General features: G+C 33.8%; 1 protein-coding gene across 1 annotated transcript in view; it reads left to right on the top strand.

Moving 5' to 3' along the window:
* The window catches only part of LOC106461108 (sorting nexin-14-like), a 114,171-nt gene extending 100,468 nt beyond the window's left edge, over positions 1–13,703 (top strand). Inside the window, exons 26-30 of the mRNA XM_022387987.1 lie at positions 2,355–2,519; positions 6,072–6,102; positions 6,247–6,311; positions 7,263–7,354; positions 13,110–13,703. Of these exons, the coding sequence (XP_022243695.1) occupies positions 2,355–2,519; positions 6,072–6,102; positions 6,247–6,311; positions 7,263–7,354; positions 13,110–13,199 (443 nt within the window). The 3' untranslated portion in view covers positions 13,200–13,703. The remainder of the gene's footprint in view (positions 1–2,354; positions 2,520–6,071; positions 6,103–6,246; positions 6,312–7,262; positions 7,355–13,109) is intronic.
* The last annotated feature ends 3,995 nt before the right edge of the window (positions 13,704–17,698 follow it).

Here is a 17,698-nt window from a genome sequence, read left to right as displayed (position 1 = left end):
AAGAACTAGTGTGTGTGTGTGTGTGTGTGTGTGTGTGTATATATATATATATATATATATATATAGTTCTAATCTTCTGATAGTAGTGTGATGTTTAGGTTTAATATCTATTTATATTATAACTCAGGATGGTGTCCATGAAAGGTAGTTAACAAAAGTGTACATTGAAGGTGCATTAAAATTGTAGTTAAAGATTAACTATAATGATTAATGAGCTTTTTTTGGGAAGTGTGTTATAAATAATAGTCTTAAACTACTCAAATACAGTTAATCACTAAAGTTTGCTTTGGATACCAAGGATCCAAACTTGTTTTTTTTATCCCAAAACTGCTGTATCACCAACGTACTTAAAGCTGTCTAAAACAGATCTGAATCTCAAATATGAGTCTAGATATACTGCAACATCAATCTCAACAAAGCCAATAGTTTCATATTGTAGTTGATCAATGGAAGGCTACCACTACATATTTGAAGAAAAGATATTTTCTTATGGAACAAATTCCACATTAGTGGATGATATAAGGAAAGTGTGCCTACATCAAGTCTGTAAACTGGCAAACTGGTATGATATTAAAAATCCACTAAGGATAAAATAAACTAATAAAACTGAATGAACAAATTATAATGTTTTAACTCGTTCCATATGTGCATCCTTTCACAAATTGCCATTAGTTCGCTCTGACATTTAATACTATATTATTTATAACCAATAGAAAGCCACAGTTTCAATCTATCAAATGACATATTATATTACTTTTTGTTTTCTGTACAGAGAATTGTCTATTTTGCTTCCAGCTCAAACTTTATTCCCACGGGAAACACATCAATGAGCTTAGCTGAATTTTTAACAGCTCTGATCACATAGTTAGAAAGCCAGAAAAAGTATGACAGTTATAACGCATTGTCTGCTTTTTATTATTCTGAGTTCTTAGGTGCATTACATAATTAAGTAAAAAATTATTTAGTGCAATAGTACCATTAGTGTGAAAATTTTGGTTAAATTTCATCGACAGCAAAAAAGACCAAGGTTAGTATTTTTTTTCCTGTGTATTCTTTATTTATTATTATAAAAGAAACTAAAATGTAAAAATTAGAAACTTTTTATTTTAGAAAAGGTTAGATTATGTAAAATAAAGAAAAATAATGAGGATAATTATTCATGATGTACACTCGCAAGTTGCCTGTGCATATTGTAAGTCAATAGGGCAACGTGAACTACACATTCGCCAAGTGATATACAATGTCCCATAAGTATCACAATTTTTATGGATTTCTAACTATGCAACAAGAACCATGTATTTTTTATTATAAAAGAAACTAAGATGTAAAACTTAGAAACTTTTTAAGTTAGAAAAGGTTATATGAGGTAAAATAATGGTAATAATTTTTCACAAGGTACACTTGCGAGTTGCCTGTGCACAATGTAATTTGATAGGGCAACATGAGCTACACATTTGCCAAATGATTTACAATGTCCCATAACTATCACAATTTTTCTGGCATTCTAACTATGCGACAAGAGCCGTTATAAATTCATCCAAGCTAGTTGATGTGTTTACCATGGGAATGAATCTTATACTAAAAGAGAAATTGACAATTCTCTGTACAGAAAACAATGTAACATAATATGTCATTTAATAGATGAAAATCTTGACTTTCTATTGGCTATAAATAACATAGTATTAAACGTAAGAGAGAATTATTCACAAATCCTGAAAGAAAGAATGTGACAGGTAGGTGTGGCAAGAGGGGCCGGATTTTCTATTTGATAACTCTGTAACCAAACAAGATTGAAGGCTATAAAAATTATACTTTGCCTGAGCAATGACAACATTATAATGAATAATTTACGTTAAATTTCGTACTTCTTGGAAGGGTGGTAAATAAATTAAAGAAGAGGGGATGCTTAGAGAATATATGTCACAATTCTCACACTAGAGGAAATTCAGAATTTTTTTTTAACTATTGCCTTATAAAATTAAGAACTTAAAACTTATATACTATTCAAATATGGATTATTACCTATGATTTTATGCTATACTGATTGGTATAACATGAACTAAAAGTAACTTAACTAAATTTCAATATAAGTCACTAAAAACCTCAAGACATTTGCAGTAAAAGATGCCTGTGGAGAGGGGGTTAAGTCAAAATACAAGTAACTATATATATATATTGTATCTTATTTTATATCCTTAATCTTGATAATATTCCTTGATGTTTTTCATGGAACAGCAGTGATAAGAACAGTATTTATTTCAACCTCATAATTATTTACTGCATAATGTTTAGATATTCTTGTGGATAGAAAAATGTTCCTAAAATGCTGCTATAATAACTGAAACACATTTCAGCTCTTCATGTCTACAAACTTCCTGATTGGTGTGTCCAGTTGCTTCGAATGTTTGACTGTCTGGTACGTCAGTCACTACAGGGTTATGTGGAGTGGTATCTGGACAGAAAGATAGAACAAGCCATTAAGCCACAGCGTGTTGCAGAACTTCTAGAAATTTTGAAAGGTAGGTATAAATGGTGTTTTTTTCTTTTCCTTCAGCTCTGTTACTATATGTCAGAGTAATGCTTGTTTTTGAGTACAAAGAGACTTTTGCCACATGTTTTTGCAGATCTTAAAAAAATTGATAAATATATTTTCACATTAAATCGTTTCTGAATAGGTTATATTACAAAATCAATAATGTACATTTTAAAACATCAACCATTAGTTTCTTTACTGAGGTCTTCTTCATGTTGAAGTCCATTGAATCCACATTTAACCATATTTACACTGCCAAAATACCCTTGTAACCACAAGACAGTCTTGTTTTAAACTTCTAGTTATATCCTACTTCCACTATACAAAAAAACTTAACAAGTTATTTAATGCTCATTTTTTGCATTTTTTTGTGAGAAAATATGCTGTTCTTCAAACAAATATTGAGGATTTCCATTTATTTAGCAATCTACCTTGTATCCACTTTTGCCTTTGTAAAGCCGTTGTTAATCTTCTGCTGAAGAAAATAATCTTTTGTACTTGTTGAATGGCTGGAGACGTCTCAAGAACACTATCTTGCAGCTCTTTGCTAGCGAGATTGTTCCCATACAAAAAATCTTGGTATTACCACCAGATTATTCACAAGATTTTAACTTAGCATCTTAGAAGCAGTTACTTCTGAATGCAGCTTTGTTCCACTGGCTTTTAGTGGATATTTGGCTTCTGCAAAGAAGACCAGAATGCTCTAGACCTCTCCTGCTGGTAATAGGGTGCATAAACAGCATCAATTATACTTTCCCATCATGTGTTATTCAGTGTGTTCATAATTAACTGGGTGCATGTTGTAGCAATACTTCCCAGTGATAAGTTCTAGAAGAGAAGTAGGTGTATATGCTTTGAATAAAGTCAAAGAACATCACTACCTTAGTGCAAAAGTTGAATGTATCATTGACCAAAGGCTCATAGAATGTGCATTTCATAGTACAAGAAAATAACTTGGATTTAAGTGTCTAATTCTTCTTTTTTTGAAGACCATTGTTCTTGCCTATCAAATTGATTTCATTATCATATACATACCTTTACAAGACTTTTATGAACAGAACCATTTTCGCAAGTTTATTCAGAACACCTTCTGTCACACCAGAAGTAATTGTGTCTTCCAACATAAAAAAATCCAAGAAAGTACTATTTGATACTTACCTTATCATCTTCAGTCAAAAGTGTCTCAGTAGCTGTCACAAATCAAAAGATCATTGTAATCTGTTCTGTGTCTGTGAAGTACAGTCAAGTACAAGTGAGTGACACATGACATTTGTGGCAGCAGTCATCACATGAGTTTAAATCTTGTTTGGTAGCAGTAGCTCATTCTGTATGCCCTGTTTCCAAATAGTCCTTGTGGATTTTCTTCATCTTAATTCTTCTAAGCTGTTCTTTTATGACAGAATAAAATATTCAACAAATGCTTTTTCATGGCTTTCATAAAGACTGTTATCAATGTAACAAGCCTTTCAAGCATAGCTTGCAAATGGTCTGTCTGTTTTATAATCAGGTACACATATTTGATATTGATTTTGTGGTTCATTTTCAGTTGCAATTCTAATTCTCTTTTCAAGATACTTCTAGATACTTTCCTCACTTTTAGTATTGACTTAAAACTGCTCACAAAGTTTTGAGTCCTTTGTTTTGTTTGAGGACATTGAAAAGCAAAGACAAAATATTGAATCACATGTGAGTAAATATTGAACCTGATGTATTTGTTCTTTATTTTGTTGTTTGGCAAGCCATCATGTGTTATAATTCTTGACTTCCATTCCTTTGCCTTCTTTAGGAAAGACAAATATCTGAAGCCTATTTCAACCAAAACTTATCACACTTTAAAGTTTATTTTTAGCCATTTAGTAGGATCACCAAAATTAAATGTGCATATATTTTTGTTTCTGTCTGCATTTCCTCATAAAATTGTCTTTTCATCATGAAGTTGTGGTTTCTCTAATTTCAGAGACAATGTAGTAGAAAGTTGTAGTTCGTCTTTTCACTAATTTTAGCAGCAGCAGTAGTTTCTTTATTCATTCTGTTGGGTCTCTTCACTTTATTTTAATGGTCATGTTCTAAACTCTGGAGAATAATACCCTTATTGGTTTCACAAACCTGCCTTTTATCCTACATTTTCTTCCAATGATGAGCACTAATAAGATTGTCTCCATCAGCCATGATTTTCTAAGTATGCTACTTAATCACTTTTAAGTTATCAATGTTTTAATTGTCACCTTCATTAGTTGTGTTTCAATTTTTTCAGACTTCTAGAAACATAAAAATTATTTTATAAAAATACTTTTATTGTGCACAATTCCCCCCACCCCCGTAAAACAAAATAACTCATTATGGACTACACAAACCTAAGTCAGATAGTCTCCTTCTAAAGAATCAAATCTGAACTGTTTGTAAGACATTCTTTCCCTTCAGTGTTTACCCTATTTAGAATGTCTAGTGAATAAATACATAATGTATGTTTTATAGCTTTTAAACATTTCTTACAACAATATGATTGTAATCGACTATCAACAGCTACTTAATAAGTTGACTGCAGCAGCAAATTTATACAACCTATAAAGTTGTTGTTCCATTATGTTAAATTGTGGTAAAAAGTGGGTGGGGTGGGGGGGTTGAGGAACCAATCAAGTATGCACTAGGTAGAGAAGTCTGCAATCTTAAGATAACTATCTGTGTTAAAGGTTCTCTGAGACAGTCTAGATAGATAAGTCTACAGTCATAAAATAAGCATCTATGTTAAAATTTGTTTAAGAAAGTCTAAGTAGATAGGTATACAGCCTTAAAATAACCATTGATATTAAAGGTTGTATGATAAAGACTAGATAGAAAAATCTACAGTCTTGAAATAATTATCTGTGTTAAAATTTGTGTGAGAAAGTCTAGGTAGAGAAGTCTACATTCTTAAAATAAATTTGTTTAACAGAAACACTAGTTAATATTAGTGTAGGTTTTATTAGTTAAATTCATCATACTGGTTATCAGATTGCTCATTGTGTAGAACAATGTATGTTACATTATACAGCAATGTAGTGTTCTTCTGTAGGATTGAACATAGTAGAACAGCAGCCTAACCTTTAAAAGGTGTCTTTTTGTGATTTTGCATTGAGTTTAAGTTACAGACTATATCAAACACCTGATTATAAGTAAGAGACTACATCAAATGCTTGATTATACGTTAGAAACTATATCAAATACCTGGCTATAAATTAGTGACTACATGAAACACCACCTGACAACACAGAAGTCTTGTTTAGTGTAGCATCTAGTCCTTATTTCTCTAAATTATATTTCTTCATCAAAACTGAAAATGTGGTTTTCTACATATCAGAATGTGTTATTTTGTAATATCTTAAAGTCTGTCACCCTTTGTTAGTGTGTTTGTGTATATACGTACTTAACTAGGTATGTAAATTGATTTATATAGATAAAATTGTCATAACATTTTATCGAAAAATAAAGAAATAATATGTTACTATGATTTTACATTACTTTCTCTGAACTAACTTCTCACTATTTGTCTTATTTCCAGATGTTTTATTTTTTGACACCAGTCCTCCCAGGTATGCTATTTCCTTAATCTTGTATATTTTGTATTTTTACTAATTCTAACATTAATATCTAGTTATTTTATTCAAAACTCAAGGCTATAATAATTGCAAGTTGTTTTAAGTTATCAGGACTTATTTATCTACCTTGTGTTACAGGACTGATGAGCAGAAAGCTGAGCGAGCCAAGATAGCATTACAACAAGCTACAGAATTTTTCACTGGTAAAAATGTACCTCCTTGACTTTTTTTAAAAAGAGTTTAGTCCAATTTTAACATTAATTGTAGTCTCCGGATAAGAATATTTTACAATATGTAATTTCTTCTATTTTAATACAATTTCATATAGCTGATTAGTTTAAAACTAAATATTAAATTTATATCACTTGTTATTAAAAGAGCATAAATATTGTATGTTAAAACTACTAATTTATTGTTTTCTAATGCCACAAATGTTTGCTAACAGTGATTAATTGTAATGTTCAATTTTCTACAAAAGAAGGCATTTAACTTTAGATTCTAGAATTGATCTTTTTTTTTACATTAAAACTACATATTATCTTTGACTTCCATGTTTTCAACACTAGCTATTCTAATACACATGAAGATATTTGCCCTTCCTTCCATCCAACACTAGATACTATGTAGAAAGACACCTGATTTTCCTTCCAAAAAAACACTACATTTCATTATTTAGAAAGACACCTGATTTTCCTTCCATGCAAGTGCCTTTTTACATAATGAAATATCTAATATTGGGTGGAAGAAGAAGCAGGTGTCTTTCTAAATAATGAAATGTAGTGTTTTTTCCTTCTCTCACTCAACACTATATTTTAATTTTCAGAAAGATACCTGCTTCTCTTCCCAACCAACACTAAATATTTCATTATATAGAAAAACTTCTGTTTTTCCACACAACACTAGATGTTTCAAAATGTAGAAAAAAACCTGCTTCTCCACCTACCTAGCATTATATGTTTCATTATTCAGAAAGATACCTGCTTCTCCTCCCACCCAACATTAATTTTTCCAGATGTAGAAAAACGTACATCTTTTTCCACCAAACACTAACTATTGGAGTAAAAATAAAGATTAACATTTCTTTCTACTCTTCAGAATAAATGTAACACATAAGATATTCATGTATTATTTTATAAATTATTGTTTTTCTCTAGACCATTTTGGTTGGTTGACTGGAGAGCAGTGTTTAGAGGAAGGAACTAAGTTACTTTTTACATATCTTCAAAACCCTATTCTCAACAAACATGTAAGTGATGTTGTTCTGTTTATATCAACTTTTAACATATCAAAGTGCTATGAACTTACAGCTTCAGGGACTTGTTCATTTAGAAATTATTTTATTTTGTCTTCTGAATGTTTTTATTCATATAATCAAATATTAACTGTTGAGAATTCTGAAACTGTATGAAGCTCCTAATCTCCCCCATACTTCTAACTAATAATAGTTACTTTTGATTTTAGTTGTAAATATTTTCAGACATTGAACCCAGTATGGAATTTTTTTCTTAGTTATTAATTTTTTTATTCTAGTCATTGAGATTGAAATTTTCTGATTTTATAGTGTAATTATTTGTGCTTTTTATCCTCATCTGTTGTAACACCTATATTTGAAGGTACACTTTGTGCTTGATTGTTTATTCAACAAGGATGTTAGTTGTTTATTTGGTTATTGGGGTTTATTGGAGCAAAGCAATGTGGCTATCTGTGCCAAACCTCCAGTGTAAAGATAAAATCAAAAGGTAAAACTCTGGTAAAAAGTCAAAAGAAGTAAAGTTAAAAGCAAAACAATGTCAAAAAGCTGGTAAAAAACTCAAATAAACTTAAAAAGACCAAAGGCCTGTAAAAAGCTAAAAACACGATCAAGCTGGACAGTGATACCATCGCCAATGACACCATCCAATTCCAGAGATTAACCCATACATATATAAAATGCTGCCGCCGTTCACAGTTGTAACGACGGCACAAAAGTAAAACGTGGGCTATTGTGACTTGAGTGTCACAAAGGCTATACATTGGTGGATCAGTACCATATAAAAGAAACAATGAATTAAAAAACCGTGACCAATGCATAGCCTAGCCAAAACAACTTCATTTCCGATCCTTACAGAAACTAGATGGCCAAACAACAACAGTAAGTTTGATCTGAAAAAAACTTGTTATAAAGCTGTTCATCCCAAGCCAACTGGTGCCTTGATCACAGGACCATAGTCCACAAATGGAACATGCAAGGCTGTTGTAGTGCCAGAGCATACGGACTTAGCTGCAGTGTCAGCAAGCTTGTTCTTGTGAATACTAATATGGCCAGGTACCCAGAAAAACTGGATTGTGACAGAAGACAGTAAAATGTGGGCCAGTCATTTCTGAATATCGATGAGAACTAATGTGAAGCGATTCCAAGGGCCAGTAGAGAGCAATAAGAGTTAGTGTAAATGGTATAATCGATGTACTTGTATAGCTTCTACATGATCCAGGGCAAGAGAAATGGCATACAACTCATCAGTGAACACAGAAACTGTAGAGGGGTTCCTGCAAGCAACCACCAAGCCACAACAGACCATGGCAGAGCCCACAGAGATACCTGACTTCAAACCACCCATAAAAACGGGAACAGAAGAATGGTTTCAAAGATGTTCAACAAAGAGAAGACGGTACTTCCAATCAAGAGTATCCAATCAAGCCACAACAGACCATGGCAGAGCCCACAGAGATACCTGACTTCAAACCACCCATAAAAAACGGGAACAGAAGAATGGTTTCAAAGATGTTCAACAAAGAGAAGACGGTACTTCCAATCAAGAGTATCCGCCTTCCTCAGATGACTCAAAGAAAGGTCACAGGTGAGGATGGTGATAAGCCATGGCAGGATGGGCTGATCATTGTAGACAGCAATATCATCCATTGACAGACTCAATTCAGCCAGCTGCACCTGGATACAAATGCCAAAAGGAGGAAATGCACACCATCTATTTTGAAAGAGTGCAGCCCACTGAAGAAGGAAGACATAACCCCAGGTTGGATGCTGTGGCACAGATCAAAGTTTAGTAGCTTACTGCAAAGAAAGTTGCAAATGGTGAAGGTTAAGAGGATGTTCATGGGATTCAATGTACAAACTCTGGATTGGAGAAGTGCCGAAAACCCCCGTGCAGAGCCACAGATGGTGAATGGGGTCCAACATCTTCAAGGCAGAAGCTCTAGCAAAACCAGAGATCCATAGTCTAGTTTGGATCAATTGAGGTTCTGATAGATCTAGAGCATAGAACATCAATCTGCTCCACAAGAGGTGGAAGAGAGGACATAGAGGATGTTCAGTACCCTTGTACACTTGACATGTAGCTGCTTGATATGAGAAATGAAAGTAAGCTTACAGACAAAGATAACCCCCAAAAACGTAGCCTTAGGAACCACGGGAAGAACAACATCACTGAGACGAAGCTCGGGATTGGATGTAAACCCCATTGGTGAAAAAAGTGTATGCAAACGGTTTGAGGGGAAAGAAAAGGTAAAACTGTTTGCTATGGTTCACTTTAACAAGCTTTTGAGGGCAGCTTTAAGCTGCCACTCAATAAACATCATGTTCGACCACCGAAATAAGATGTGGAAGTTATCAACATAAAGTCTGTTTGCAACAGTAGGAGGAAGTTGTGTAGTGATAGCATTAATCTTGATACTGAAAAGTGCGACATTCAAGACACAGCCCTTAGGGATTCCAAGTTCCTGTGTGAAAGAATGGGAAAGGTTCAAACCCACACAAACTTGGAATCGCCTGTTGTGTAAACAATTTTTAATAAAAATGGGTAAATGGCCACACAACCCATATGAATGGAAATCCCACAAAATGCCCCACCTCCATGTAGTGTCATAAGCCTTCTCAAGATCAAAGAAAATGGACACAAGATGTTCTCTCTTGATGAAGGATTCCTTGATCAAGGTTTCAAATCGAATTAGGTGGTCCATGGTGAAGTGCTGTCAAATGAACCCACATTAGGTGGGTGAGAGAAGGTTGTTGGATTCAAGAAACCACACAAGACGCGCATTAACCATCCTCTCCAAGACCTTACACAGACAGTTAGTAATTAGAAAAAGGTAGGACAAGCATCAGCAAAAACATTCTCCTGCCAGATCCCGTTAAAAACAACCAGAAGAAGAGCAAGAGAGAGAGAGATTGCACAGTATTTCATAGTGAATGTCATCAGGTCCAACTGATGTACTGCCAGACCGATGAAGAGCGAACTTGAGTTCCACCAGCATAAAGGGGTGATTATAATCATAGAGATGCTAGGCCCAAAAGGAAAGAGGTGACCGCTCTGCCCTAGACTTGAGGACCAAAAAGGTGGGGGAAGAAACAGAAGTCCTGAAGTAATAAAAAAAGCACTCCCCAAGAGTATCGAAGATTCTTGGAACATCAGCAACTTCTTGGCCATTAGAGAGCAAGATGGAAAGGGGATGGGAAGCATACTTCCCATTGACCGTCTGAATCTTGTTGCAAATGACTTTGGAACTGGTGGTAGAAGAGATGCAGGTAGTGAACTTAACCCAAGATTCCTTCTGGCTTTGACATCTGACTTGGCAAGCATGGACATGGGCCTACTGGAAAGCAATGCAGTTGGAAAAGATGGGGTACCTGCAAAAGATATCTCAGGCCTGTTTCTGAGCCTTCTGTACCTGATGGCAAGTGGGATACTATCATGGATGAGGATACTGTGGGAAACGTATCATAGATTTGGGGACAGAACAAACAGCTGCTTGAATGATACAATCAGTTACTGCCTTCATGCAGTCGTTAATAGATGGAAAACTAACAACAGGATTGAGTACCAAGAGAGTGGTGAAGCCAGTCAACCTGGTCCAACTTCCCCTGTGGCACTTGGTTCAGGTGGCATCGACCTTGGCCAGCCTCCCTCAAAACTATCAAAACTCCCTCAATAGCAGTAAACAACGGACTAGGTGCATGAAAAATGTAAAATAATCAGTATTGAATAGAGCATATGCTCCACAGAATGACCTCTCCCATCAATATCAGCACCACCCCAGAGGGGATTGTGTCCATTAAAGTCTCCCAAGATGAAAAAGTGAAAACAGTAGCTGTTCTATGAGAACATCAAAGTCTGATTGATCATAAGTCTCTCTGGGAGACAGGTAAAGGGAACAAACAGTGATGGTACAACCCAAGGAAACACGGATTGCTACAGCCTCCAAGAGTGTATCGAGTGGCACAGACAAGGTAGGCATGTGCTGGTTGACCACCAGTGCCACCCCTCCATGCACTTGTCCATTACACCACAACTTGTCATTCTGAGAGAAAGAAAACTGCTGAAAGGTTACAGTATTGGCAGGTTTCAGGAATGTTTCCTGTAAGGAAAGATACATGGGATGATAGGAATCAATCAAGGCCTTAATTTCATCCAAATTAGAATGGAAATCTCGACATTTCCACTGTATCAAAGTGGCCATTTTCATTTAGGTGGAGGAGAACCCTTCTGTTTGTGACCACGCCATTTTTCTTTGTTAGAAGGAGGTCTGTCGACCCCCATGGATCCTGCCCTGGGTCGATTGGGCAGATCTCTGTCAGTAGAAGCAGATTCCAGTGACTGAGAGCATGAATGAATAATTTTTCTGCATCTCTGGGCCAAAGAAGACAGACCCAAGCAGTCACTGGAAGCAATATTGGAGATGGAGACAGGAGAATGTTGACTTGTCAACTCTTTTATCCACAGAGGGCAAAAGACTCTGAAGGAGGAATGGAAATTTCTGTCTGCACATCCACTGTAGCAGTGGAACGTTGTGCAGCAGTGTGATGAAGTAGGGGACAACAACTTCCGAGCCTATGGATAAGAAATGTTGTTAACAGTTTTTAAACGCTGTACCTCTTTCTCCTCCACCCATTTAAAGTAAGAACGATACTTAAAAAGGTGGGCACCACCACAATTAATACAAAGAGAGTCCATTTGACACTTGTAGGCATCATGGTCTTTGCCACCACAACGAGAACACGTCACAGAACCAGGACCAGATTTCTTCGATTGATTGAACCACAGTTTAACAGTGAATACTTGTGCATTTGTAAATCAGATGGCAGGGTGATGTTCTTAAATAATTAAAATATATTAAATACATTAGGAGTAAAAATAAAATTTTACTTAAAGCTTATAATCATTAAATGGAGTGGTGCTGGTGAATCTTAGATATTTTGATAGTTTCTGATATGAAGACTAGATTGAATCAACTTTTGAAAGTGTAAGCTTTAACTAACATCTTAAATAATTCATAGTTCTGAGTCTAGGAAAATAGATATTTCCATTCTGGAAACTCCTTGAGTTGTTTCGTGGTTAATTATATGAACTCTGCATGGTAACTTGTAAAGAAAAAATTTAATTGTTAGAAAAGTTGCAATTTAGTATAGGTGACACCATATTTGTTACATTTTTACAACAGTTGCAGTTCAGTATGTGATACCATATTTAAGTTTCATTTTTACAATTACAGTTCAGTGTGTAACACCATAATTATGTTATGTTTTTACAACCATTGCAATTAATTCTGTGACATACATAAAGTAATGAATGGTACAGTATTGGGCTTGTATATATTATATAATAAATAATACTTGAAGAATTAGATTACAGTATGTATATAAATATGCACTTTAATGTAAGCTCAAATTGTAATGTTTTTTCAGTGTTGCATTTATCATGTTAGAAATCTTATATATCAATGTAAGTATAATTCAGTTGATGTTTAAAGTGTATTTCACTGAAGAAGAAAAATCTGAAGTGTTTCATTGTATAATTCTTTTTTGTTGAGTTAAATTACATTATATGTATATACATGTGTGTGTTGGCTTATTTTTTGCTCCTTTTCTGCAATAAAAAGAAAAAAAATTATGTCATGTAGACAATTAACATCAGCTGCATTATTGTCAATAATAATGACGCAATTGGTTGGCTAAAATGTGTTTGTATTATTAGATTAGTAAAATTAAAAGCAAAACTTGTCTATTTCAGCTCTCCTATGTTCTTCTGGATGTAGTAGTACAAGAAATATTTCCTGAACTACGACCAGACTACACACCCAGCCCAGAGATGTGGACCTAGTCAGTTCTCCCAGTTTCATTCAAAAAAAGATTACTTTTGTGATAAATGGGAACTTTTTTTTTCAAATTCCTTACACTTTAAAACATTTTTTAGTATTTTCACTTATTGTTCGTTTATTATGAATGCAGAACTTATACTTTTGTTAATACTTGTTGAAATTAATGTAATTTTATGTGAAAAACATAGTAATAGTTGAAACAGCACATTTCATTAATTTTATTATTCCAGTATTGAATCTTTTAGAAGTAATTCAACTATCATATAACTAATCACAGTGTAGGTATTTTTAGTCAACTAGAAGTGTATGAGATTAAATTCTAGAGAAAGCTGCTTTTTTTTGGAGGCTAGGGGTGTATATGTAAAAATCTTCAGGTTTCATAACCTATAAGATGTAATTTTTCAAGTACTCTATTAACATACAGACTGTATGGTGTTATATATATATAATTTAATGGAAAAATGTATAGTTAATAATTTGTAAAATAAACGCTCATTCAAACAAAATCTTGATGAAGAATTCATTAAGTTTTAAAAAGGGTTTTACAAACAACAAAACAATAATAAAATACCTGAACATGGAAGGTGATTGTATTTTTCTCTTCTGTCATTCTCAGTAATTTCCAAGACAATTTTAGCAATTAACATACAAATATAAATCTGTTTAACTACTGCTGTATTCATTTTGACTATAACGTATTATTACATTTTTATACAAATTTGGAATACCACGTAGTGTTAACACACTTCAATAGTAGTTGTGTAACATTAACCACTTTTGAAAAACAATATACAGAGTGGTTATAACTGTTAGTATGACTATTTAAAATATTTTGCAAACATATATAAAGAATCTTAGAGAATTGTTTTCTCTTGATTCTTGAAATAGCTCTGAGATACTGCACTTGTATGTATAAAAACCTAATATGGCTTCATACTGCAATAGAAATTTATCTAGTCACACTGCCATAACCGTTTAATGGGCTTTTATGGATCACTAGACATTGTTAAGGAAAGTTATGTAAAGTTCTGCGTTATAATAATGTCACACTTTACAAGGGTTAGGGAAACAGTGATAGTGCATGAATCAAACCCATAATGTTTTGATGTGCTTGGTAAACAACTTATATTTTATTGTTGTTGTTTTTATGGTAGTTTCATCAATGGTGTAGGTTAAAATGTTTAACATATGTATGACATGTTTATTTTTAAGTATGAGGATTGTTTTGCATTGTCAGCTTGATATATGGATTTAGGGCTAACTTAATTCTCCTAATTGGAATAAACCGCTTGAGATGTTATTGGGATTGTAGCTGAAAATATCGTTTAAAGCAAGTGTCCACCTATTGAATTAATGTATTCTAATAATTATAAGTTTGGTTTTATAACATTGCATGTTAAATAGGTATATGAAATTAGCTGTAATATTTACTGGATTAATTTTTAGTTCTGAGGCAACTTGCTTTTACCAAGGAATTCGAGTTGTTTGTTTCAGATACATGTGAAAAGATATACAAAACCTATCTGTTCTAGTAATCTAATTTTGAACTTATAGAATAGAGAGAAGATATCTAGTCAGCATCACCCACCTCCAGCTCTTAAGCTACTTTAATTGAATTTTGGAATTTGATCGTTACTTTTATAACACATCTGTGGCCTCATTAAAATTATTAGTAGTGACCTAAATTCACTTTCTGGCCTCCTTTACGCTGGGGCAATTAAATAAGCTACACAACTACATCTTTCAAGCCGGTTCGATAAGGGACTAAAACATTCAAATAACAGTGTGTCTATCTTCTGTAATAAAATGCAAGATATTTATTGTAAACGGATTATTATACGTACAATTGTGACGTACACGTATACTAGACTTTAGTTAATTAATAAGTAGATAGTATCCAGCTTATATTCAAGAATATTTATTTTAACATAACTTGTTCAGCAATGAATTCTCGCCATAACAAGTGCAGTTTTACGTGTGTAGAACCACCAGTGGCTCAGTGGTAAGTCTGACGTCTTACTACGCAAAAACTTGTTTTCGATACGAGTGGTGGGCATAGCACAGATAGCCCTTTGTGTAGCTTTGTGCTCAACTAAAAAAACACAAAAATGTACATGTTTGTGCGTATATATATGTGTGTGTGTGTGTGTGTGTGTGTGTGTATGAATATACACACATATATCTAAGAAAAATGTACTATGAACAGAAACCTACCCCCCCCCCCCCCAAAAAAAAAAGAAAATCCTATTAACTTCCATGCTTCCGATTCACAGTCAGGCATACCACCAATTGGCCACTCCTGGCCCTTATCAGCAACTAATGAGTAATGATAATTGTACGATGCGAAAGGCAGTCATGTTTATTGAGAAGTTTTGAATTCCATGACATGTTGGTCAATAACCTCAAAGGTTTTTTAAAATACCTTTACAACTGGTGAACTGCAGGTTTATGAAGTGTCATCTGCAAATGCTTGGTTTTGGCGAAATAACGTATAAATAGGCTTTATTTGCAAATATTTCTCTTTAAGAGCAATCAGGCTAAAAAAATTTTAAAAAACAAAAGCTTGGAAATCACAAAGCTAAGTTTCGTAGCTTAAGCAAAAGTTTATTAATTAGCGGTGATAATATTTAACACAGCTTGTAGTATACAAGGTGGAAATTATGTAATTCGTGATTCTCTATTTTAGGGGAGTCGCATACAAAAAGAAAAAAAGCTGGAAGGGTGATTTAACAAAGCATTCCAGTAGGAAGAATACTAAAGACAATGATGACTATATAATATTTTATCCTAGATTGTTTTCGAACGAAAACAATCTAGGATAAAATATTATATAGTCATCATTGTCTTTAGTATTCTTCCTACTGGAATGCTTTGTTAAATCACCCTTCCAGCAACAGTTGATATTCTTTTTAAACTTGCAATGTGTTTTCTCAGATTCACGTCCCACGGTGGGTCAGCGGTAAGTTTACGGACTTACACGTTAAAACCTGGGGTTCGTTTCCTGCTGTTGACGAAGCACTGATAGCCCAGTGTGTAGCTTTACGATAAAAACAACATCTCAGATTCAGAACACATCTCGATTTTTGTTTCTCTGAAGACACGTTTTCTCGTACATTCTCAACTTTCAAACTAATAAGTAGTTGTCGCTATTATTTTTTAGTTTTAAAGCTGAAGGTTTATAAATCTTGATTATTAAACAAACAAAAAAGGATTTCTCATTAGAATATTTTGTATAGAAGCTTGAACACATTAAATGTTTGAAACTACCAGTATTGAATAGGATTTGGCATTATTATTAAAAACAAAACTTCGAGTTTCAGTACTGATAAAATGTAGACATTGTATTAAAAACTGATTTAACCGAGTGAAAATTTAAAATACTTTTAGAAACAGCATCACACGTTGAAGTATACGTAATGAACAGAAGTCGATACTATCAATTTTAAAATATGACAGATTAATTTATATATTTCTCTATGTTTTATAAGTTTTCTTAACTTTGAAATGTTTGCTAGTTATAGTAACAAATGTTTGAAAATCAAAATATTTTTGACAAAAAGGAACCCAATCTGTCTACTAATAATCAACAAAATAATAGCATTTTTGAGAAAGCCATGGCATAGTATCTATGTAAGATTAGCTTTTACCCCCAGATGGCAGTGCGTTCGCTCTGAAGTCTTGTATGAGCTGAAGAAAACTCGCTATTATATATATGTGGCAAACATTTTTTTAAATTAAGTGTTGTATTCATAACAAACCCCTAGTTGTATTTTTATTTAATTAACGAAATAATGTGTGATGTTTCTCATAATTATGAAGCTTATTTGAAGAAAAAGCATTTTATGTCGGAAACAAGTAACATAAAGGGGGATTCTAATATTATGTTACTTTAATGAAATGTACTATTAAAAAGAAAGACTAACTCCCAAGTGAGTGACACTGCTTAGCTTTAGAATTAGCAAAAATCATTAAAATGTACTTGAAATCTTCCGATTTATGGAATCTATTACTGAGTTTTCAAGAATTACTTGGAAGTCTTAGGTGCATAGTGGTCCAGCGGCTAGTGCTTTGGACTCGTACTTGGAAGGTCGCAAATTTGAAGCTTGCTCGCGACATGTTGTGTCCTTGAGCAAGACACTTTACCCCAATTGGTTTAGGTTATGCAGCTCTGTGATGGGTACCAGCGGATAGCTGGAGGATTAACCTGCGATGGACTGGCATCCTTCTAGGGATATTTTGTCACCATTCTTATCCACTTGTACCATTGAAACACCGACTTCTATGCGCCCTCGGCATGGGAAAGATTTAACTTTTAAATTAACTTAGGTGCATGAAAGTCACAATTAAGTCTTTAATGTCAAAATTTAGTTTAATTCGTCAGTTGTTGAAACTTAACATAAAACGAAGCTATTCCTACAGAAACGGGTGTTGTATCTAGGCATGCTGTATTTTTCTACCCTGTTATGACATAAGATTTGAATATATATACACCTGGAAAAAA

The sequence above is a fragment of the Limulus polyphemus genome, unplaced genomic scaffold (assembly GCF_000517525.1).
Source record: "Limulus polyphemus unplaced genomic scaffold, Limulus_polyphemus-2.1.2 Scaffold899, whole genome shotgun sequence".
Taxonomy (NCBI): Eukaryota; Metazoa; Arthropoda; class Merostomata; order Xiphosura; family Limulidae; genus Limulus; species Limulus polyphemus.
This window is presented reverse-complemented; position numbering and strand designations above follow the sequence as displayed.